General features: G+C 40.1%; 2 protein-coding genes across 2 annotated transcripts in view; both read left to right on the top strand.

The window, feature by feature from the left end:
* The first annotated feature begins 1,082 nt into the window (after positions 1 to 1,082).
* LOC119243370 (protocadherin beta-5-like) lies at positions 1,083 to 3,885 on the top strand. Its single transcript, XM_037509125.2, is given in 4 exon segments — positions 1,083 to 1,526; positions 1,529 to 2,899; positions 2,902 to 3,336; positions 3,339 to 3,885. Coding segments are annotated over 4 exon segments (2,277 nt in total). The 5' UTR covers positions 1,083 to 1,273; the 3' UTR covers positions 3,557 to 3,885.
* Positions 3,886 to 10,651: 6,766 nt separating this feature from the next.
* Positions 10,652 to 24,639, top strand: part of LOC119243366 (protocadherin beta-6-like) — a 64,704-nt gene continuing 50,716 nt past the window's right edge. Inside the window, 2 exon segments of the mRNA XM_037509121.2 lie at positions 10,652 to 11,708; positions 11,711 to 13,290. Of these exon segments, the coding sequence (XP_037365018.1) occupies positions 10,934 to 11,708; positions 11,711 to 13,290 (2,355 nt within the window). The 5' untranslated portion in view covers positions 10,652 to 10,933.

The following is a 24,639-nucleotide window of genomic DNA, read 5'->3' as shown; positions in this document are numbered from 1 at the left end:
CGTATAAGGAACTTCAAAAGGCCAATAAGAAAAGAGATAATGTCCTAAGTAGAGAAACAGACAAAAATACTTGATAGGCACTTCAAAAGAATGTATCCCACTGACCAATAAACATGTGAAAATGTGCTCAATTTAATTAATCATGGAAATACCAATTAAAGTTATCTAATACAATATCACCATACACTCACCAAAGTAGTTTAAATTAAAAGATAGTATCAAATGTTGACAAAGCTAAGGAGCAACTGGAACTCTCATTCTTGCTGGTTTCGATAAATCACACTTGAAAACTGTTTTAGCAATATCTACTAAAGCTAAAATTATGTGTACATCTTAATACACAACAATGTAACTCCTAGGAATATATTCAACATGAATGAATAGACAACATAAGACAAGTACAAGAATGTGGGTAGCAGCATCACTCAAAATATCCCCAGATGGAAAACCCCAATCAATGTCCATCAATTGGAGAATGGATAAACAAATTGTGGTATCATGTAACAGAATAATAAAAAGCAGTGAGAATAAGTTAGTAGGTTTTACAACTGCATGTAACAAATGTAATGTTAAGTGAAAGAAACATTACATTTTCTGATTGATATTTCAAAATGAAGTGATTTTTTTATAGCTTGTAAACCACATACTTCTTGATATAATTAAGTAAATCCACAACAGAAAGTTTCTTCCTGTACTCAAAACATACTTTCATGAGGAAAACTAACACAGCGTTTTAGTTTGTTCTAAAAGTATTTTTCAACTGAAAGTTAACTCAGCAAATATTTATTTAGAACTTCCAATAAATAAGAATTGGAATTATAGTTGGGATAATTTCTGTGACTTAAAAGGTTAACAGAATTCATGTTTGGAATTAAATGGTAAATACTATATGCAATAGTAAATGTGGACGCCTGGTGGCGCTGCAGGCTAAGCGTATGAATGAAGGCACAGTGGATACCCCGGTCGCCATTAAGCTGGGAATCAAAACTCTGAATGCTTCCCAAAAGAAGGAAGTGTTTTTAGGTAAGATCTAGGGGAAAAAAATCTTCAGAGGGCATCGTTCTAGGTGCAAGTCAGTCAGAAAGATTTAATTCGAGGTTATTTAACGAGCAATCTGGATCAACTGTACACGGAATTGAAGAAACTGCACCTTCTTGGACCGGACCTGACCAATGGAGACTGCGCTAGCAAAAAAGCCACGGAAAGGCAAGTTATCTTTCTTGCTATATTGTTGCTTTTGAGGGAGGCTGCCTCTGAAACAATTAGATATTCCATGCCAGAAGAAACAGAAAGTGGCTCCATTGTGGCCAACCTGGCAAAAGACCTGGGGCTCAGGGTGAGGGAACTAGCCACAAGGGGTGCGCGAATCCATTACAAAGGAAACAAACAGCTCTTTCAGCTCGATACAAAGACCGGTAATTTGCTTCTATTTGAAAAATTAGACCGGGAGATGCTGTGTGGGGCGACAGATCCCTGCATATTGCATTTCCAACTGTTACTGGAAAGCCCGGTGCAGTTTTTCAAGGTGATCTGCAGCTCACAGACATAAATGACCATTCCCCAGAGTTCCTAGAGAGTGAAATGCTCCTAAAAATCACAGAAAACGTCCTGCCAGGGACTGTGTTTCCTTTGAAATTAGCTCAGGACTTTGACATAGGTAACAACACTGTTCAGAACTATACAATCAGCCCCAACTCCCATTTTCATGTTGTCACTCATAACCGCGGAGATGGCAGAAGATACCCAGAGTTGGTGCTGGACAAAGCGCTGGATCGGGAGGAGCAGCCGCAGTTCAGTTTTATCCTCACGGCGCTGGATGGAGGAGCTCCACCCAGGTCCGGGACCACTGCAGTCCTCATTGAGGTCCTGGACATCAATGACAATGCCCCTGAGTTTTTACAGTCGCTCTATGAGGTACAGGTTCCCGAGAACAGCCCCCTAAACTCCTTGGTTGTCACTGTCTCTGCCCAAGATTTAGATGTAGGAGCCTATGGGAATGTAATCTATGCACTATTGCAAGGCGCTGAAGTTACACAGCCATTTGTAATTGACGAGATAACAGGAGAAATTCGTCTGAAAAGGACATTGGATTTCGAGACAACTCGCTATTACAATATGGAAATTGCAGCCACAGATGGCGGGGGTCTTGCAGGAAAATGCACTGTAGCAATAGAGGTGGTGGATGTAAATGACAATGCCCCTGAACTGACCATGTCCACGCTCTCCAGTTCCATCCCAGAAAACTCGCCAGAGACTGTAGTTGCTGTTTTCAGTGTTTCTGATCCAGATTCCGAGGACAACGGTAGGATGGTTTGTTCCATTCAGAACGATCTCCCCTTTCTCCTAAAACCCACATTCAAGAACTTCTACACACTGGTGACAGAGGGAGCGCTGGACAGAGAAAGGCAGGCCGAGTACAACATCACGATCACGGTCACGGACTTGGGGACCCCCAGGCTGAGGACCCAGCACCACATCACCGTGCTGGTGTCCGACGTGAACGACAACGCCCCCGCCTTCAGCCAGAGCGCCTACACGCTGCTGGTGCGCGAGAACAACAGCCCCGCGCTGCACATCGGCAGCGTGCGCGCCACCGACGCCGACGCGGGCTCCAACGCGCAGCTCACCTACTCGCTGCTGCCCGCCGGCCGCGCGCACCCGCCGCCCGCCGCGCTCGTGGCCGTCAACGCCGACACCGGCCAGCTGTTCGCGCTGCGCTCGCTCGACTACGAGGCGCTGCGCGCCTTCGACTTCCTGGTGGGCGCCACGGACCGCGGCTCGCCCGCGCTCAGCGGCCAGGCGCGGGTGCGCGTCGTGGTGCAGGACGCCAACGACAACGCGCCCTCCGTGCTCTACCCGCCGCCCAACGCCTCGGCGCCCTGCCCCGAGCTGGTGCCGCGCGCGCCGACGCGGGCTACCTGGTCACCAAGGTGGTGGCGGTGGACGGCGACGCGGGCCAGAACGCCTGGCTGTCGTTCCAGCTGCTCAGGGCCACGGAGCCCGGGCTGTTCGGCGTGTGGGCGCACAACGGCGAGGTGCGCACCGCCAGGCCGCTGGGCGAGCGCGACGCGCCCAAGCACCGGCTGGTCGTGCTGGTCAAGGACAACGGCGAGCCGCCGCTGTCGGCCAGCGTCACGCTGCACGTGCTGCTGGTCGACGGCTTCTCGCAGCCCTACCTGCCGCCGCCCGACGCGCCGCCGCCCGCCGCGCAGGCCGACCGCCTCACCGCGTCCCTGGTGGTGGCGCTGGCCGCCGTGTCGTCGCTCTTCCTCCTGTGCGCGCTCGCCTTCGCGGCCGCGCGCCTGTGCGGGAGGCGCGGGGCCGGCGCGCGCGCGGGCTCGCTGGGCCCGACGGCCCCTTCCCGGGCCGCCTGGTGGACGTGGGCGGCGCCGGGACGCTGTCCCACAGCTACCAGTATGAGGTGTGCCTGACGGGGGGCTCAGGGACCAACGAGTTCAAGTTCTTGAAGCCCATTTTACCTAACCTTCCGCCTTTGGGCGCTGGGGAGGAAATAGAGGGAAAAGCCACCTTCCGGAATAGCTTTGGGTTCAATTAGGAATCCAATCACGATGCTATGATTTAGTCATTTATCTCTAACTTCCCCAGATCCCAGGATTGGGAACATCATGGAGAAAAATTCCACCTTCAAGCATAGCATTGATTGCCCTTTTGTAATTAGTTCTTTTGAACTTTATCTTGGCTACTTTTGGAAAACTCAATTCTACAACATTGCACTTATTCATACAATACCATTATCAATTCATGCATGCTGTTGAATTTCCCAAAATGTTTACTCCTCTTGTTATTTGTTGAGATTCTTAATAAAAATCAACTGATTTTCTCGATATTCTGTTTATCTGTTTCATCACATTTGAAGTTTATTCAATGCGAACTATCTAAAGTAAATTGTTTAACATAATTTTCTTCATTTTTCTCCCTCCTTTTTTCATTTTGCTTTCAAAGGAATACATGCCTATGATAAAGAATGCTGTAGGAGAGAAAGCATGACGATAAGAATAGTTTTATCTACTCTTCTGTGGTTGTTCTCATCAGCACTGACAAACATCTTTTAAACAAACATTTTATTGAGTTATACATACAAACAGAAAAGTGAAGAATCCTTGATGTTCATTTCAATGTGTTTCAGAAACTGTACATACTTGGAATCAACATCTTGAGGAAAAATGAAACACAATTAGCATCCCAGGTGCCATTCACATTACCTCTTAAAATCTCTACTATTCCAAGTATAACAAATAGCCTAGGTGCCAATACTATAGTTTAGCTTTGCCTTTTTAAAATTTATACAAATGGAATAGTAGAGTATAAAATATTTTGTGTCTTTCACTTAATGTTATGTTACAGGTGACATTTATGCATACTACTTTTAATTCTTCATTTTTGTTGCTCTACAGTATCCCACTATATGAGTATTTCACAATTTATTTACCATCCATTTGAATGAGTCAAAATTTGGTTGTTAGAATAATACTCTGAACATTTTTTAAAATTTTTTTTTTAAAAGAGGCATGTATTATTTATTTATTTGTTTGTTTGTTTGTTTATACATGCACTGGGTACAGTCAGAAGTGCGGAAGGGTGAGAGAATTCACCAGAGCCAGAGCGGGGAGCAGAGCAGGCAGAAGGACCGAAGTACACTGCTGAGGGGAGCAGCGGGCGGCAGGAGAGGTCTGTGCGCCATGTGGGACCCTCCTCTGGTGGCGGGGGAGCAGCCAGGGATTGAACCGGTGCAGCAGAGGCCGGGGGCAGCTTCACAACCCAGCGCTCAACCGCTGCGCCACCGGGGAGGCCCTGAACATTCTTGTACATTTCTTTTGGTGTGTATGCTTTTCTTTCTGTTGGGTATATAGTTAAGGGTGAAATGCTGCTCCATAAGTACACTTTTACTCTTAGTAGATAATTCCAAATAGTTTTACAAAGTGCTGTATTAATTTACACTGTTATCAGCAGTATCTAGATGTACTAGTTCCTCACCATGCTTGCCAACATCTAGTTGTCTGTTTTTCATTATATCTCTTTGAAAGCAGTTTTAAACCTTATATTTTCTGGTTCTTACTTAATATATACTATCCATTACTTAGGGATATGTTTGTAATTTTCTTCAAACTTTAAACAATTAATTTTCTGCTATTATCATTTAGGACATAGCACACTTGAAACCTTTCTCACCCATCCTGCACAAATAGCTACTGTACTATTTTCTGGTATGTCTCTGCTCAAAGTGAAACTTCCATTGATTGTTCCACTAATAGTATATTTCTTGATCTTTTGTGTGTAGTGGAAAAGAATTCTTATTTTTTCTGTTGTTTCTTTTGCATCTATAGACATCTCTAAAATGAACTCTGGTTTTTATATAGTCATAATTGATGGCACTTTTTACTCTAGAATTAATAGGGAATAATTAATTTCTTGTTTTGTCTAGAAATATATTTTAAGCCTGGAATTCAATATTAGAAGTGAACCTTAATAACCACATAGATTATGAATGTTCCACAGTCAATAGGTCACCAGGAACACACTATCTCGGAATGAAGTTGGATTAATTGTTGTAAGGAAACTGCTCTTATTGGTCACTATTGGTCTTAGATTGTTATGTGATTTTGGGGGTGAGGTTCAAGGAATTAGGGGCTACTATGGAAAGGATGCTTTTAGAGAGTGGGGGTAACTATCTATAATTGAGTATCTTAAAGGGTTTTACTACAGAGGTGGAAAGTACAAAGTGAGGTTAAGGCTGCTTGTTTTTGTTGTTGTGTGTGTGTGTTTTTAAAGCATTCACTGGTAATAGTCAGGACAGGAGACTTTGATTTGATTATTTTTTTGTACAATGTTCTTGGTTATATATTTGCTCAATCATGATCATGAAATTCTCTTATTTTGGTCTCTTTCCATCAGGGTCACAATGGTCTTTGGTGATGTTGTTCTGTGGCATTGTTTATGTTCAACAGACATTCATGGCCTACTTGTGAGCGCTATATCGGTTTCTAGTTGAAGGAAGCAATTTTTCTCTTTCTCAAAATATTGTTGGTTGTACTATAAAATCCCTGGAAGAAATTATCAGGGAAAAGCTTCATGATATTAATTTGGCAATGACTTCTTAGATGTGACAGCAAAAGCACAGGCAACAAAAGCAAAAACAGATAAATGAGACTACCTCAAACTTTACAAAATTTGGGGGCAACAAAGTATTAAAATGCAACCTGTGGAGCAGAAGAAAATATTTGCAAATGCTATATATCCAATTATCAGTTAATGTGCAGAAAATATAAAAACTCCAACAACTCCAAAAATGAAGAACTTGATTAAAAATGGACAAAGGAACTGAAGATACATTTCCCCAAAGATGGCATACAAATGACCAACAAACAGATGCAAACATACTCAACACTACTAATCATATGAGAAATGCAAATCAAAACTTCAATATCACCTCACATTGTGATGACTACTCTCAAAAAGCAGAAAATAACAACTGTTGGTGAGGGTATGAAGAAATGGGCACCTTTGTGGAATGTTGGTGAGACCGTAAAATAGTATAACTGCTATGGAAAACAGTATGGATTTTCTTTGAAAATTTTAAAATAGAACTTTTGCATAATCCAGTAATTCTACTTCTGGGCACATATCCTATACAATTAAAAGCAAGGTCTCCAAGAAATATTTGCATACTTGTGTTTGCAGCAGCACTCTTCACAATAGCAAGTGGTGGAAGAAACCCAAATGCACATTTGTGGATGAATAGAGAAACTAACTGTGGTATATACATTTAATGGAGTATTATTCAACCCTAAGAAGGGAAGCTTATCACATGCTACATCATAAGTGAACCTTAAGGACATTGTTTTAAGTGACATAAGCCAGTCACAAAAAGGCAAATAAATATTGCCTGACTCCATTTATATGATGCTTCTAAAGTGGTCAGATGCACAGAAGCAGAAAGTAAGATGGTGGTTACAAGGCACTAGGGGAATGAGGACAGTGACAATTTTTGTTTAAAAAGGTATAGAGTTTCAGATATGCAAGATGAAAACGTGTGAATGTGAACAGACAACTCTACTGAACCGTATACCTGAAAATAATTAAGATGATAAATTTTATGTTTTTTTACCACAATAAAATATTGTCCATTGCAGACTCATATTAGTGATAAGGGCCATATTTTCTGCTCTTTTAATCTCCTGTTGTGTCTTCTATGCCACTGAATGTAGAATGTCTCCAGAATCAAGAGCAATAGATTTACTATTTTAGCCATCATTTAGACTTGACTTCACCATATCTTTCAGTATGTTCAAATCAGTAATTCACCTTTGCATATTTCCTACCTGAATCCCTCTCTGCTTCTATCTGGACTAAATGACCTCTTAGTGCAAATAAAACTGTCATCTTCTTCATACCTCTCCTAGTTGAGTCTACTGTTTGATAGATCCTTACCTATTTCTTTTTAAAATTCCTTCTCCTTGGGACTTTCGGGTGGCACAGTGAGTTGAATGCAGCACTGTGAAGTTGTCCACAGCTTCTGCAATGCCGGTTCGATTCCCTGCCTGCCAGGGAGACTCCCACGTGGTGGGGCAGGCCTCTCCTATCTCTCCCACTGCTCTGTCTCTGGTGAATTCTCTCACCCTCCCACACCTCTGGCTTGTACCCCAGTGTTTGTATAAATAAATAAATCTTTAAAAAAATAAATAAAATGCCATTATAAAAATTCCCTCTCTTTGTTACAGCATATCCTCAGGTGACTTTCTAAGAGAAGGTGCACAAAAAATAAGCTGTCTATGTCTCTTCATATCTGACAATGGATTTAGTTTTCTTTTAAACTTCATCAATATCTTATACATTATATGCATCATTCAATATCTTGTATATCACAATTAATTCATTTTTATATCTGGGATTATTTCATATTCACTATTATTTCCATAAAATTACATTCCCAATTTTTCTTTTTCTGAGACTTGTGTTTGTTGGATATCAAATATACCCAATTGTTTCTACCTGTTTCTTTTTTTTTTTAAATAATTCCATGATCAGAATTGAAGGATTTTTTTTTTAAAGATTTATTTATTTATTTATTTATTTATTTATTTATTTATTTATTTATTTATTTATTTATACAAGCACTAGGTACAGTCAGAAGCACAGGAGGGTGAGAGAATTCACCAGAGCCAGAGCGGGGAGCAGAGCAGGCAGAAGGACCGAAGTACACTCCTGAGGGGAGTAGCAGGCGGCAGTAGAGCGATCGAAACAGCGCTGCAGAGGCTTCAGGCAGCTTCGCAACCCAGCGCTCAATCGCTGCGCCACCGGGAGGCCCTGTTTCTGTTTCTTATATTTCTCTTCTATTGCACAAAAATTCATCACCAGCCATTTGAGATTTCAAATGTATTTAGTGACAAATCATTTATATTTTGAAGATATTCTGCAGTAACTTTCATCAATTAGAAGATTTAAGTAGCCGCTTATATATCATCTCTATCTTTACCCTGAATTGTTGTTTTTCTTTGCATATAGCTAAATTAAAGAAGACTTGTGAGAGATGCTACTCATCCTTGAAGATTAGTTTTATCTTTAATTTTTAATATATTTGAAAATGTTTAAATAGTATAATTGAAAGGAAAATAAAACATATAGAATAAAAATGGAAATAAGCTTCATCAGTTATGTAATTATTATAAGCTAACTAAATAAAATCAAGTTTACCATACTGCCCAATGTTTCATTAGCTAAAGTACTATTGCAACCCACAGGTAATAATTTGGCTAAATTAATCTTAAAACTATCTCTCCACATTAGCATATAATAGCATAAATAGCAGGGGAAAGCTATTAAAAATGATTAAGATAATTCCCAGTGAATGATGAAATGTTCTGTATCTTGAAAGAGGTGTGGGTTACGTGGGCAGATTCATGTGTTCAAATGGTATAGTTAAGATTTGTGCATTTCAGTTTTTGTAAACATTACTAGAAGAAATGTTTACAGACACCTGAGAATTGAAAGGAGAAACAGATCCACAATTAAAGTTGGAGACTTCAACACCCTCTCTTAACAACTGATAGAACAACTAGAGAGAAAATCAGCAAGGATGCAAAAGAAAGTATGGACTAGCTTAAGCAGAATGTTGTGAACCTGAGTGATGTGTACATGGGAGTTTATGCTTTTTACTTTGGACTTTTCCCTTAACAAAATCATATGAGATGGATTATTCCCTGGAAATGTGTTTAGAAGAGTTCAACTCTACTCTAGCAAGTCTCAGTAAAGCAAAAGAGAATAAAACAGAAGCATTATCCTGAAGGAATCCATAATAGCCCATTTTCTATAAATAGGGAGCATCTCTACATACCCAGCTGATATCTTTTAGGATTAAATTAAGATGTTAACCTCTTTCTCTTTATAACAACCAATGTTTTTGGAAACATCTCAGTGGTCTAAAATGAGTTTTAAACATACTGTGCCACTAATAAAATTTGCTTTAAAATGAAAAACAATGCAGTAAACTTATATATATGAGGATAGCTGGTGGTGGTACGTGCAAAGAGAATGAATAAAGGACTCTGCAGATGTGAGAGATTAACACTAAACTGGTATCTGAATACCACTAAAAGGAAAAAGCATCTAGGATTGAACTGGAAATAGTTTTGTTACAGAGAAAGAACAAAACCCATCCAAGAAATCCATGAGTGTTCATTTTACTTCATTAGTTTGTTTACTTGTTATTCTTATCCTCAAGGAAATCTGTCAATTTAAGCAGAAACTGGTGATATAGGGATGGATATAACCATAAATGTTCCATCACAGAATTCCACTCAAAAGTATTTCACCTGTTAAACTACCTTATACTCAGCCTATATTTATGACCTTGTGTCATCATCCTTGTTAGAGAATAGTAGAGGTGTTTCTTGAACATTTGCTTTCTGTATTGCATTATGTTCTTACAACAGGATAATATATTTGTATCTTGATGAATATGAAAGGGGAATTTGACCAACAAATACAATAAAATGAATACTTCTATTAAAATAGTGACCCATTCTACACACACAAAAATGAACTGGAATCCTAAAATGCTCATTTATGAAAGATACTTAGTTGCTCCCAGCTTCTCTTCTAAATATTTTAATTTGGTTAGATAATTCTACCATAAGTATCTAGTGGTCTCAATTCTCCTTCGAACAACTTGCTGCGAGTTACTTGCGGATGTGATCAAATAGCAAGGGTTGCTTTTCGTTGCTTTTCGTGCTATCTTATGAATCACATAATTCATAGAAATGATTGATTATTTTACCATTGGTGTTGCTAACCAACTTCCTGATTTTGTATAGTTGATTAGAAAAATTAAATGGTGGACTTCTGGGACTAAAATTTACAATGATCAGCAGAATATAAGTTGATTACAGAGAGTTTACATCACATGAAGGAATGACCCTTAAATGTTTGTATGCATGAGCAGCAAAGAGAAAGATTGAGATTTAAAATTTGATTCAAGATCTGGAAGGGGAAGAAGCCCAGGAATTGAATTTGAGAAAAGAAAACAAATTCTGAGGTAATTGTTTATGAATGTGGTTCACACACTATAGTGTGAGAAACACTGACTTGATCTATAAATGAAAGTCTACAATGCTTAGATTTGGGGATGTTTCTGAGTAAGCACTTCACGATTTGAACGCGTGGTGGCAGTGCAGGCTAAGAGAGTGAATAAAAAGATCTGCAGAATCAGTGGACTCCATTTCACCAGAAGCCCCAAGGAGGAAAAAAATACAGAACACATTTACAGTTAAAGCTAAGTTAGGAGTGTTCAGGAAGGCAGTCGTTGACAGACAAGTTGTCAGAAGGATTTGAAATTCTATAACAAGGACATTTTGGAGGGTTGACGGTGGAGTTGGTGACTGAGAGTGGAAAAGGATTTTTTCTTCTGGCACCAGACATGACAACAGAGATGGCACAAACAAAAGTACATCGCAAGAAAAGGCAAGTGGCCATTTTCATTATATTGATGTTTTGGTGGGAGGTGGGTTCGGAATCCATTCAGTATTCTGTCTGGGAAGAGGAAGAAAGTGGTACGTTTGTGGCCAGCTTGACAAAGGACCTGGGACTCAGGGTAGGAGAGCTGGCTGCACGCAGCGCCCAGGTTGTTTTCAAGGGGAACAGGCAGCATTTGCAGATTGACCCACAGACCTATGATTTGCGTCTAAATGAGAAACTGGATCGGGAGGAGCTGTGCGGCTCCACTGAACCATGTGTGCTACCCTTCCAAGTATTACTGGAAAATCCCTTGCAGTTTTTTCAGGCTACCTTACAAATCAAAGATATAAATGACCACGCCCCAGAGTTCCCAGCCAGAGAAATGCTACTAAAAATATCAGAAATTACTACACCAGGAAAGATATTTCCCTTGAAAATGGCACAGGATTTAGACACTGGTAGCAACAGTCTTCAGAGCTACACAATCAGCTCCGACCCTCACTTTCACGTACTCACTCGCGATCGCAGCGATGGCAGGAAGTTCCCAGAGCTGGTGCTGGATAAAGCGTTGGACCGGGAGGAGCAGGCTGAGCTCAGGCTAACCCTCACAGCGCTGGATGGCGGGTCTCCGCCACGGTCTGGAACTATCAAGATTCAGATCCTGGTCTTGGACATCAACGATAACGCCCCCGAGTTTGCTCAGGAGCTCTATGAGGTGCAGATCCCTGAAAACAAACCCTTGGCTCTCTGGTTATCACCATCTCTGCAAGAGATTTAGATGCAGGATCCTTTGGGGAGGTATCTTATGCCCTATTTCAAGTTGATGACGTTAATCAGCCCTTCGAAATAAACTCAATTACAGGAGAAATTCGACTGAGAAGGATGTTGGATTTTGAGGAATTACAATTTTATCACGTGGATGTGGAGGCCATAGATGGTGGGGGACTATCTGGAAAATGCTCAATAGTCATCAAGGTCCTGGACATGAATGACAATGCCCCCCAATTGATCATGTCCTCATTCATCAGCCCCATCCCTGAAAACGTGCCAGAGATCATGGTGGCAGTCTTCAGTGTATCAGATGCAGACTCTGGGCAAAACCAACAGGTTGTCTGTTCTATTGATGACAATCTCCCCTTTGTTCTAAAACCATCAGTCGAGAATTTCTACACTTTAGTAACAGAGGGAGCGCTGGACAGAGAAAGGCAGGCCGAGTACAACATCACGATCACGGTCACGGACTTGGGGACCCCCAGGCTGAGGACCCAGCACCACATCACCGTGCTGGTGTCCGACGTGAACGACAACGCCCCCGCCTTCAGCCAGAGCGCCTACACGCTGCTGGTGCGCGAGAACAACAGCCCCGCGCTGCACATCGGCAGCGTGCGCGCCACCGACGCCGACGCGGGCTCCAACGCGCAGCTCACCTACTCGCTGCTGCCCGCCGGCCGCGCGCACCCGCCGCCCGCCGCGCTCGTGGCCGTCAACGCCGACACCGGCCAGCTGTTCGCGCTGCGCTCGCTCGACTACGAGGCGCTGCGCGCCTTCGACTTCCTGGTGGGCGCCACGGACCGCGGCTCGCCCGCGCTCAGCGGCCAGGCGCGGGTGCGCGTCGTGGTGCAGGACGCCAACGACAACGCGCCCTCCGTGCTCTACCCGCCGCCCAACGCCTCGGCGCCCTGCCCCGAGCTGGTGCCGCGCGCGGCCGACGCGGGCTACCTGGTCACCAAGGTGGTGGCGGTGGACGGCGACGCGGGCCAGAACGCCTGGCTGTCGTTCCAGCTGCTCAGGGCCACGGAGCCCGGGCTGTTCGGCGTGTGGGCGCACAACGGCGAGGTGCGCACCGCCAGGCCGCTGGGCGAGCGCGACGCGCCCAAGCACCGGCTGGTCGTGCTGGTCAAGGACAACGGCGAGCCGCCGCTGTCGGCCAGCGTCACGCTGCACGTGCTGCTGGTCGACGGCTTCTCGCAGCCCTACCTGCCGCCGCCCGACGCGCCGCCGCCCGCCGCGCAGGCCGACCGCCTCACCGCGTCCCTGGTGGTGGCGCTGGCCGCCGTGTCGTCGCTCTTCCTCCTGTGCGCGCTCGCCTTCGCGGCCGCGCGCCTGTGCGGGAGGCGCGGGGCCGGCGCGCGCGCGGGCTCGCTGGGGCCCGACGGCCCCTTCCCGGGCCGCCTGGTGGACGTGGGCGGCGCCGGGACGCTGTCCCACAGCTACCAGTATGAGGTGTGCCTGACGGGGGGCTCAGGGACCAACGAGTTCAAGTTCCTCAAGCCCATTCTCCCCAACTTCCTGGGTGAACCAGCTGTTCAGGACATTGAGGTAAATGCTAACTTCAGAAATCATTTTGGGTCCAATTAGGAATCTCACTTTGACAAGATTTGGTAAATGATAATATTCACTAATGTATAATTCCTAACCTTTTCATTTACATAATGAGCTTACTGTTTCCCGTATTCATAATTATTGTCATATTTATAATTAGTTAAATCTGCTGATATATTTTGCATCCCGTAAATCTGGGCTGTTTGCTTGTTTTTAACATCATACATTTTGCATGTTCATACAATAGCAAAGAAATGGTGTTTCTCAGGTGCACGGGGAGTCAAATTCTCAAAATTTACATGTTTTCAGGGTTCTGATAGTTGACCTTGTCCAGTGATATCTTTTTATGATTAAGAGAATTATGTTTTATTATCAGGTGCATGAATCTAATTATTGTAAATGATTGCTTTCAGCTTACACATCATTTCCAGTTAATGTAATTCCATTAACTGTCAGATTTTTGTAGCGTTCCTTCCAAAACACTTGTTACCATCACAGAAAGCAGTATTTTATTGGCCATTTTCTGAGTATTTTTTCTCAAAATTGATATTATTTAAATGATCAACCCCAGTTAAACAGTAAAAATGGTAAAGATAATATTGGTAGACTTATGATTACTTTTTCATAATAAATGGTTTTGGTATGGAAGTATTTATTCTCATTTTTTAATAACATATAGTCACAGTACTCAATAAGAAAATGAAAGTAAATTAACATTATTATTCCATCATAATAAATAATTATTAATATTATGAACATCATTCCAAAATATTTCTATGGTTGTTTATAAGTTAATAGATGGAAATAACTTTTAAAAATTAATTTATAGGGCCCTCTTGGTAGCACAGTGGTTAAGTATCAGCGCTGTCAAGTTCTCGCCAGTCACTGTGGCATGAGTTCGAGCCTCAGAGCAGCAGACCTCTCCTGTCTCATCTGCTCCTCCACTCCTCCATAGATCCGTGTGTTCTGCTCCCCACTCTGTCCCTGATGAATCCTCTCACCCTTCCCCACCCTCTGGCCTACACCCCAGTTCTTGTATGCATAAACAAAAAATAAATCTTTAAAAATTAATCTATAATAAATTGCTAACTTTATAATTAATACAATCAGGTTTTACTTAAATACAATAAAACAAAATTGCAAACTATACAACTTGCTTAAGCTTATATAAATGATCCCTACATTATTAAAGAACAAGATTGTGATGCATATTTAAGATACTAGTACCACTAAATGGCCTGCTTAAAAACATTCTTACACTTTCTCCCTCCTCACTTTACTTTATACATTTTTATATAAGTACCTCATCCATGTTTATAGCATTTACAGTGCATTTAAGAAGATAATTCCCATGATTGCTTAGGCATTTTGTTTTTCATATTTAATCTAAAATTACAGAATGCTATAATTTTTCCACTTTAATTCAAAGGTAGCATTTTTTAAAATTCAACTTTTTCCATACCTACTTCCATATTTCTAAATAATCTACTTGTAAAATGCTTTCTCTCAAATTTAGTTTTAGATATTATTCACTTCTTTCCTAAGTGGCATACACACACACTTGCACAGTTCCTCTATCTCATGCTCTCTCATAGCAATATTACCATCCTGTTTAAATAGTGTTTACATAATCATGACAATGTAAATATCACTTACTACACCTGAGCCTCCTGATGCACAGATCTTGTTTCTTTCCTTCCCCCAAATTACTGCCTCATTTTCTCTCTTTTTCTATGTACATATTTTTAAGTTATCACCATATTTTCTAAGTTCTTAATCTCTTTAATATATTGTTAAACTCATAAAGAAATCACTCGTTTCCACAATTTTTAAAGCCATGTGGGAACTATGTAGGCTTCTGTCTCATTGAATAATTTGCTCTCTTGGTACCAAAGGCAGTTTAGGACTTGCTTTACCCATCACCCTGAGAATTTCTTTTATCTCTTTCCTGTGTTTGATTTCATTTTGTGGATTTTATGCCTTCCTCTTGGGTGTACTCATGCTATATTTTGAAGAATATTTGATGATTAATTTATTGAGAACTTGAACATCTGAAAATTTCAGGTGACATAAAATCAAATGTTCACTTGATGGTTTTGTTGAGTGTGGAATAATAGGTAAGGAGTTATCTACTGCTAGTATGTCTTCATTTACTTTGAGTCTCTAATATTGAGATGTTCAACACTTTGATTACCCATTCTTTCCTGACACCTGTGTTCCCCCCACCCATCCCTGATTATCAATCTAGAGCAATGAAAACATCTTTGTTTGTCACATACAGAGAACATGGTGCTACTGGCATTTATGGATACAGACAAGGGATGCTGCTAAACTATGATACACAGGACAGCACCCCATGAATGGGGGCCTGAACCCCAAATGCTCTAGAACCCCAAATGCCAATAATGTGGAGGATGACCCTACTTACTCTAGTGAAATTGGGTTATTATATATATATATTATCACCAGTGTTTCTAGAGTTTCTTGATTATGTGTCATAGTGTAAGAATTTTGTCATTCATTGTGCTGGATATTCAGTGAGATTTGTCTATCTTGAGACATATGTTTTTCATACGCAGCATGATTTGGGATATTTTTGTGTGTGTAAGTTAAGAAATTATTTCCTCCATTCAGTGTTCTTTGTTTTCTTATTCTGTAACTCTTATTAATTGTACAGTGAACTCCTAGGTTGACTTTCAATTTTTCTTAAACTTTCTCTATTTACTATCTTTTGTATTATTTTCCTGGGTTCTGATAGGTTTTCTCAATCCTTCATATTTTCATTTTCCAAAACTCTTGCTCTCTGAATGTTTCTTTCTATAGTAATTCACACACCATAATACTCATCTTTTAAAGTATACAGTTCAGGACTTTGTAATATATTCAAAGATTGTATAATCATTACCACTATCTAATTCTGCAATATTTTCACATTTCTATCACCCTGTATGGAAACCTGTTATTTACTGGTAATCATTTCCTCTCCCTTCCTCCCTCCAGTCCTTGGCAACCACTAGTCAACTTTCTATCTTTATAGATCTGCCTGTTCTGGATATTTAATATAAACAGAATTAATTAATATATATCCTTTTGTGTCTATCTTCTTTCATTCAGTATAATTTTCAAGGTTCATCCATGTTGTGGATGAACACATTCCTTTTACTGCTGAATACTACAAAACATAAATTTGTTTTGATTAACACACTGTATGGGTGAATAGACATTTGGGTCTGTTTCTACTTTTTGGTTATAATGAATAATGAATTAATGCTATAAGCATTAATTTAAAAGTTATTATGTGGACATTTGCTTTCAGTTCTCTTTGATTTTTACCTAGAATTGATTTGCTGTGTCATACAGTGACTCTGGGCAACTTTTTGAGGAATTATCAAACTGTTCTCCAAAGTAACTGCACTATTTTACATTCCTAGCATGTATGAGAGTTCCATTCTCCATATTCTTGCCAACATTTTTCCTTTTGATTACAGTCATCCTAAAATGCATAAAGTAGTATCTTATTGTGATTTGCATTTCCCAGTGACTAGTGATTCTGAGCTGAATCTATTTACTGACCATGTGAATATCTTTTCATTTACTGACCATGTGAATATCTTCTTTGGAGAAATAGCAACTCAAATTCTTTGCCATTTTAAAATTGAATTTTTTGTCTTTTTATTATTGAGTTGGAGTAGTTATTTATTCAGGATATTAGGACCTGATCACATAAAAGGTATACAAATATTTTCTCCCATTCTGTGGGTTGTCTTTTCACTTTATTGTTGGTGTCCTTTGAAGTACAAAAGGGTTTTTTCTTCATGAAGCCCAATTTACATATTTTGTTCCTTTGGTTGTTTGTGCTTTATGTATCATATCTAAGAAATCATTGCCTAATCCAAAGTCACCTCTGTTTTCTCCTAAGAGTTTTACTCCTTATATTTAGGTCTTTATTCACCCAATGGCAGTTTTTTATTATATCACAAAAACTAGATTTTTTTTCTTTTATCTCCAAGGATATTCATTGTAGGTTTTTAACTTTTCCCTTCTGAGTCTAGCATTTTGTTTTTCTTCTGAACTTCTTTTATCCTTTGTTTGTCTTTAGTCTCTGCTTCGAGATTTTCCCTATAAATATCATGCTGCCTGGTTGTCTGTTTTTATTTTTTCATGGAACATTATAAGCTGGTTAGACATTGTATGTTTGTGTGGGGCTATTAGTTGTGGACAGCGCTTGTGGGTAATGAACATTTTGTTTGGGGATGAATTATTAATATTTGTAAGTCTTTTTTCTTAGATCTGTGTTATTTTTCAGAGAGGAATTCAATAAGAATGGGGGAGTGATAGTGGAAAGTGTTATAAAAGCACAGTAATAGCTCCTTGGTTGGAGAGTAGATCCTAATCAGCGTGTAAAATTTCCTTATTCCTCTTCCCACTAATGTCTCAGTCCAGTCCTTAGTTGTGATTGTATCCGTCAGTCCAGAGTCCTTTTATATAACGCCTATAGATAGTACATCTCCCATTTTCTGCAACTATGAGTAAAGGGAAGGTACTTTGCTCCCCTGGCTGGGCCAGGAATTCTCATATACAAGTATTCTTTATATAGATTTTTCAGCCTCTCTCTCTGGACCTTCAATATGTATCATTACTTTGAATAGATTTGATTTTCCTCTTTTCTAACTCTTCCCCACTCTCTGTTCTCACTTGACAAAATAAAAAAGTGAAATCTGTCCATCACTAATTGTAGTGGCTTTACATTTTACAAAATTTAGTGAATTGTCCCCCTGCTATTTATTCTTCTCCTTTTTTGGCCTTTATAAGGCTATTTGTTTTAAATTTTTGCTCTCTATTGTTTAAATCAAGTTCAGGAGGGAAATGAAATAAATGGTTGTGCTCAAACTGGAATGAAATGCATTACTTACTGTCATTCATTTTACTCCTGCTTCTCCACAACTTAATTTATATTTTTCATTCTGTAAAGGAGAGTTTATATGTGCTGTATTTCTTGAACTATCACATCTGAGAAGTATAATATAGCTGGTATTAAATTCTTCAGTCAACTTCCTTGTCATCAGAGACTTGTTGACATCAAATATAACAGTAATCCTTTCATCATCATTTCTCAGTTAATCTATAAATTGGCTGAATTTCATCATTTAGCAATGTTTTATGAATTCTTTCCTGCTTGCTGCATTGTTATCTTTGTAACTGAATAAGATCTTGGCTAAGTATAAAGTTATTGAACCATAATTTCCTTCTCTCAGAACCTTGTAGATATCTATCTAGTATTAAACGTTCATGAGGAGAAGTCTCAAGTTTGTTTACTTTACTGGCAGGTGACTTGTTTTCTATCCTTGAATTTCATTACCATTATCAGGTTATGTCTTTATTTTTTATAATTTTTATCACCTTTTTCCTGGAACTCAGTGTATGTACCTTTCAATGTGTTCCATACAGATAATTTCAGACAGGTCATTTGCTTGTTTATTTGTGGTAAGTGTAATTGGTTTTTATTTTTTTAAGATTTATTTTACTTACGCATACAAGAACTGGGGTGCAGGTCAAAAGTGCGGGGAGTGAGAGGATTCACCAGAGTCAGACATGGGAGCAGAACAGGCAGATCTACTGAAATACCCTGCTGAGGGGAGCAGTGGGTGAAGGGGAGCAGTGGGCGGGCAAGACAGAAGAGGTCTGCTGAGCCATGTGGGTCACCTCCCTGGAGGGGGATCGAACTCATCTGCAGTAGTTGGCAATAGCTTGATAGTGTTGAGAGTTTAACCCCTGAACCACCAGGGAGGCCCTAATTGGTTTTTATTTTTTATTTTTTTTATTTTTTAAGATTTATTTATTTATACAAGCACTGGGTACAGTCAGAAGCACGGGAGGGTGAGAGAGTTCACCAGAGCCAGAGCGGGTAGCAGAGCAGGTAGAAGGACCTAAGCACACTGCTGAGGGGAGCAGCGGGTGGCCAGGGAGGTCTGCGCACCATGTGGGACCCTCCTCCCATGGCAGGGGAGCAGCCAGGGGTCGAACTGGCGCCGCAGAGGCTGCAGCCAGCTTTGCAACCCAGCACTCAACCGCTGCGCCACCAGGGAGTCCCCCTAATTGGTTTTTAAATGTCTAATTTCTTAAGGTTGTATATAGGTCTATTTCTGCTGTTTTATGTTTTTTGATTCTTCTCATTCATATTGTCTTTGTTTCTCCTCATGTGATTGATTGATCTTCAAATTATTTGGAGGGTGTCCTCAAAGTCTCAGCCACATGTTCCATTCTTCAAAGTAGATTTTCATTTGTTTCAGTCAGGATCCTGGAAATACTATTAATAGAGAACCACCACAAATTAAGCTTATGACTTGAGTTTTTTTAAACTTTTTTTTTTTTAAATAGAGGCATGTTTATTTATTTATTAATTATATTTGTTTGTTTGTTTTGTTTATACATGCACTGGGTACAGTCAGAAGCGCGGGAGGGTGAGAGAATTCACCAGAGCCACAGTGGGGAGCAGAGCAGGCAGAAGGACTGAAGTACACTGCTGAGGGGAGCAGCGGGTGGCAGGAGAGGTCTGCGCACCATGTGGGATCCTCCTCCAGTGGCCGGGGAACAGCCGGGGATCGAACCGGCGCCGCAGAGGCCGTGGGCAGCTTCGCAACCCAGCGCTCAACCGCTGCGCCACCGGGGAGGCCCTGACTTGAGTTTTTTTGCAACTCAACCTATGCATATTTAAAATACAAACACACAATAGGGTCAATCTGTAGCCTCAATTTCCCAGGCATGTTTTCTTTTCTTTTTCTTCTCCTCTACTTTATACTGAGGGAGCCTTCTATATAATTCCCTGTCATTGTGGGGAGGGAGCAGGTTTACATTAGTTGATGTCCACACTATATTTATATTATGGTTATAGCCCTATGGGGTTCCAGAAAATGGAGAGGCTCTCCATCTAATATTCCACACCTTCAGTTGGCCCTGAGCCTTAATTTATATTTCAGAGCCCAAATAGTTTTAACTCAAACCCCAAGGACAAATACTTTCAATGCCCTGAGGAAATAATAAATTTTGTTTTACTGATATACTGCTTACCCCTCTATTACAGGCTTGCACTGAAAATTAGGCTTTTTCACTATTTTTCTATTATGTCTTCTATATTTATGTTCTACATTTATCTTTACTGTATATGTTTTTGTTTTTCACAATTGTTCTTCAACATTTTACAAGTGATTTCTTAGGAAGTCTGGTCCATTTTTAAAATTATTTCCCATAGAAGAGTCATCTGAATTCTTCATACCATCAGTTTTAGAAATGAGAAGCTCTGCCTGATGCCTTTTTAATGAGATGATCCAATTTTGCCATCACCTCAGTGATATGTTAGGCTCCTTTTCCCCCTCTGATGCACTGAATCCAGTGTTTCATTCACTGGGTACTCTGCCCAGACCACTCAATGACCTAGCTCTATTTCCTGCTAAGCTAAAATCACATGGAGAAGTCTCTTTTTCTGCAGCACTTAGAAAAATATATATTGATGTAAATAAGGATGAATAAATGTTTAATAATAATAACTAATTTTAGTCTATTTTTATCATCTGGTTTTATAAACTTTACAAGTTATTGAAATTTTTATAAAATACTCATGCATTCTTTACCCTATTTTTGATACTTGCTTTGTTCACATAACAACATATTACATAGAACAGGTGAGCCAGCTATTTCCTTATTTATTCACAACTAATGAAGTTGTCATTTATTGTGTTACATATCAGGAGAGAAAGTGTCTGTGATGCAGTTGTAGGCCATTTCTGTTTTTTTTTTTAAGAATATACATTAAATTTATCAAACATTTTCATCGTTAGCCTGTTAAGACACATCCCTAATTGTTTTATTTTTCCCTATTCTCAAGCAAGCCAACTTGTGCTGGCTTAAGGGGAATGAATCTTAACTATTTGATGATTTCATATTTTACATTTATCCTTTGAAAACTTTAATTGAAAGCTCAAATTCCTTATAATTCGGTGAAGGAATAAATTTTTGAGTTTGGGTGAATGACTTCTAGTCCAGGACAAAAGCCAGAAATCACTGTATGTGTAGTTAACAATAAAAGATTGATAGAGGGAATTAGAAGCTTACAAAACTGGGAGAACAATGAAATGGCTTTCAAGAAGTATTACCATACCTGCAGTACAAAAATCAGGAAGCTGCTGCTACTGCTACAACCAAACTGTTGCCTCCTCCCAGTGTTCTCTCCCACTTTCCAAACTGGGGACTGCACACGGGAATAGTGTCTGCCTGCCAAGGTAGCCTGAAGGTCCCCTTGAAACCGATGACTAGACACAGATGTGCTGGCTTGACTGTCAGCGCCCTCACCTTTCTCACCATGTTGGTCAACAGCAACAACCTCTGGGTGACCTTTGCTGGTCTTACAAGGCTAAAGTCCAGGTATCTCACTGTTGAAACTTATTTATCTCTGGAATAATAACTCAGAGTTACTATTATATAAAACGGAGTTTTAAGCTTCCCAGACCCGGAATTTTGAAAAAGTTCATAAAGGGAAATAGGAATGTATGACAGGTATATGCCAATAGCACACATCATTGGTTCAAAAGGTCTAATCCTAGCAACTGAACTTCAATGCTTTGAGGGATAAGTTTTCAGAGGAACAAACATTTCTTCTGGATACAAAGACACCACTGAAAAGGACAAAAACAATTATGTGTTCCTCTAATGGCCAATCTGAATCAGGCAATTAATTTGATGCTATCTGCTCTTAAGGGGGGGAAGTGCAGGTGTGGTTTCAGTAGATATAACAGATTCTTAATTTCACCCAAATATTTTTCTCCCTTTATTACTAATAGATTTCCCAATTTTTAACTGCCAATTTGGTTATGTGATTTAGAGATTACATTTATCAACTCTGTTGTGACTGGGAAAGGTCCTGTAAGTTATGGCGCATGAAATATAAGCACATAAAAAGCACTACTTCATTGTAGTCTTTCAAAAGGAAGGAATAGTTTTCCCTTCTTCTGTTCGCTAGTCTAAAGGTAGATGTAATGACTGGATATTTGGCAAGTCCAGTCTTGACTCTGAGGTAAAGACCATGCACTGAAGATGATATAGAAAGAATATGCACCAACACCAGAACTCGGCCCTAGATACCACAGTCACCCAGTCAGTGGCTAGGCTTCCTTTAAGAAAGAAAAGTAAAATTCTACTTTGTGGAAGCTATTGTTGCTATGGGTATTTCTATAATTTCAGGTCAAAATTATATAAGGTATACACATATATAATATAGAACAATAGTCTAGCTAACATAGTAAGCTTCTTTAATAATGTGATATTTAAGGGAAGAACCAAAGAATGGAGATAATTATGAGGCTTATTTGAAATCAAGGTTTACATGAAACCTTAGAAATCAAAGTTTATTGAGAATGAGCAAAGCAAATCAACTTAAGATTCAAGAAAAACAATTCTTTAAAATGAAGAAAATAAAAGGAATGGATTATAAATGTAAAAGCATAAATTAACTAGATAGACTAAAACTGCAGCTTTGACTGATTAAACACATTTATATCTTTGAAATTTTCAAGGGCATTTTTTTAAAAAGATTTATTTATTTATTTATACAAGCACTGGGTATAGTCAGAAGTGCGGGAGGGTGAGAGAATTCACCAGAGCAAGAGCAGGGAGCAGAACAGGCAGACTGATGAAGTACACTGCTGAGGGGAGCAGCGGGTGAGACAGGAGAGGTCTGTCACACCATGTGGCACCCTCGCTGGTGGCTGGGGATCGAGCCGGCACTGCAGAGGCTGCGGGCAGCTTTGCAGCCCAGCACTCAACCGCTGCACCACCAGGGGAGGCCCTCAAGGGTATTTTAAATTAAATTGGTGGGTAGCACAAGCACATTTAATTTGGCTCCCTCTAGAAATGTACTTACACAAAAGTGAGTGAGAGAGGGACAGAATAAAATAGAATATTACAGATAAAAAATTTAATAGCTGGCAAGCAGATAGATAACTTAATATACCTTACAAAACAACTGCCAGTCCTGAAGGGGAAAAGCTGAGAACCCAATTCAGTCTAGACATAGGATTTTCAGAAGCATCAGAATAGTCGGTTCTAGACACTCTGGAAATGATGGCAGGATGTCAAATAAGGATGGTATTAAAATTGCCTAAAAATCAGTAAATCTTTGGTAGTCAGATAAATTTTCCCTGCTTCAATTATTGAGTAACCTACTTCCCTGAACCTTGAATAAGTGTGGAGTTTTGTTTTCTGATGGCTACAGAGGTTCCCATGGCAAAATTGAGAGCAGGGGTAATATGGATAATGGAATGATGTGGCCATCTAAATATTGAAGCTGATTATTAAAATGCTATGATAGTCACTGGGACAAATTACAAATATTTCAGTTCTTGTGTCAGACACATGGAAGAATTTTAGTTCTATTTCCTCTTTAAATTAAACATGGCCATGGAATTCCTTTTGGCTGATAAAGTGTGAAAAAAAGTTACATATTACTTCTGGGTGGAAGTTTTTTTCAGACAGTGCATGATTTTTTGTCACATTTACTTTCCTTGCTGTAGTGATCCTGAAAGCATATGTGGAGATGCAACCTCTAGAAAACTGGATCCCTGAATGACTATGTGAGGAGGCCCCATGTTGAGTGGTAGCGAATATGTAGTATGATAAAGATCAACCTCCACTGTGTTAAACCATTGAAATTTGGGGGAGCAGTTTGGTACTGAAGCATAATCTAGCCTATTCTGAGTGATACAGACTCTTCTTCAACCCAATCCTTTATCTTTTCAATCCTTACCTTTTCCTTGTAGTTAGGAGATTTTAGAGAGTTGCAGAATCTGAGCAGCCCAAGTGGTAAGGCCTAACTACACTGATGCTGGGTTTTCCTCAACTGCAAGTGCTCCCACGTCAGCACAGAATAAAGATCAAAATATACAAACCTGGCCAACACACTCAGAGCTATTGTGCAGCTGAAGGGACAGCATTTTGGAGGAGATCATCAGCAAGTCACCTGCCATCTTTTCAATCACATGAAACCACTGAAGTGTGTGAGCTATTAAAGCCATAAAGTAAACAAGAAAAAAGAGGAAGAAATAAAACAATCCTAGAAATAGAAATCAAATCAGAATAAGATGCAAAGGGAACTCCAAGAATAATAGCAAAGGTTAGTTCTGAGATGACTGATGTGCAGCAGATGGAGAGAGCATTCACCCAATTTGAGGGAAATTTGATATTAGAAGATACTGCAATACAGAGTAAACTCTAAAACACTGTTAAAAGAAATAGAAGGAGGGTTGGAAGAATTAACATTATCAAAATGGCCATCCTACCAAAAGCAATTTACAGATT

The sequence above is a fragment of the Talpa occidentalis genome, unplaced genomic scaffold (assembly GCF_014898055.3).
Source record: "Talpa occidentalis isolate TD23 unplaced genomic scaffold, MPIMG_talOcc4v2.1 talOcc4.13, whole genome shotgun sequence".
NCBI lineage: Eukaryota > Metazoa > Chordata > Mammalia > Eulipotyphla > Talpidae > Talpa > Talpa occidentalis.
This window is presented reverse-complemented; position numbering and strand designations above follow the sequence as displayed.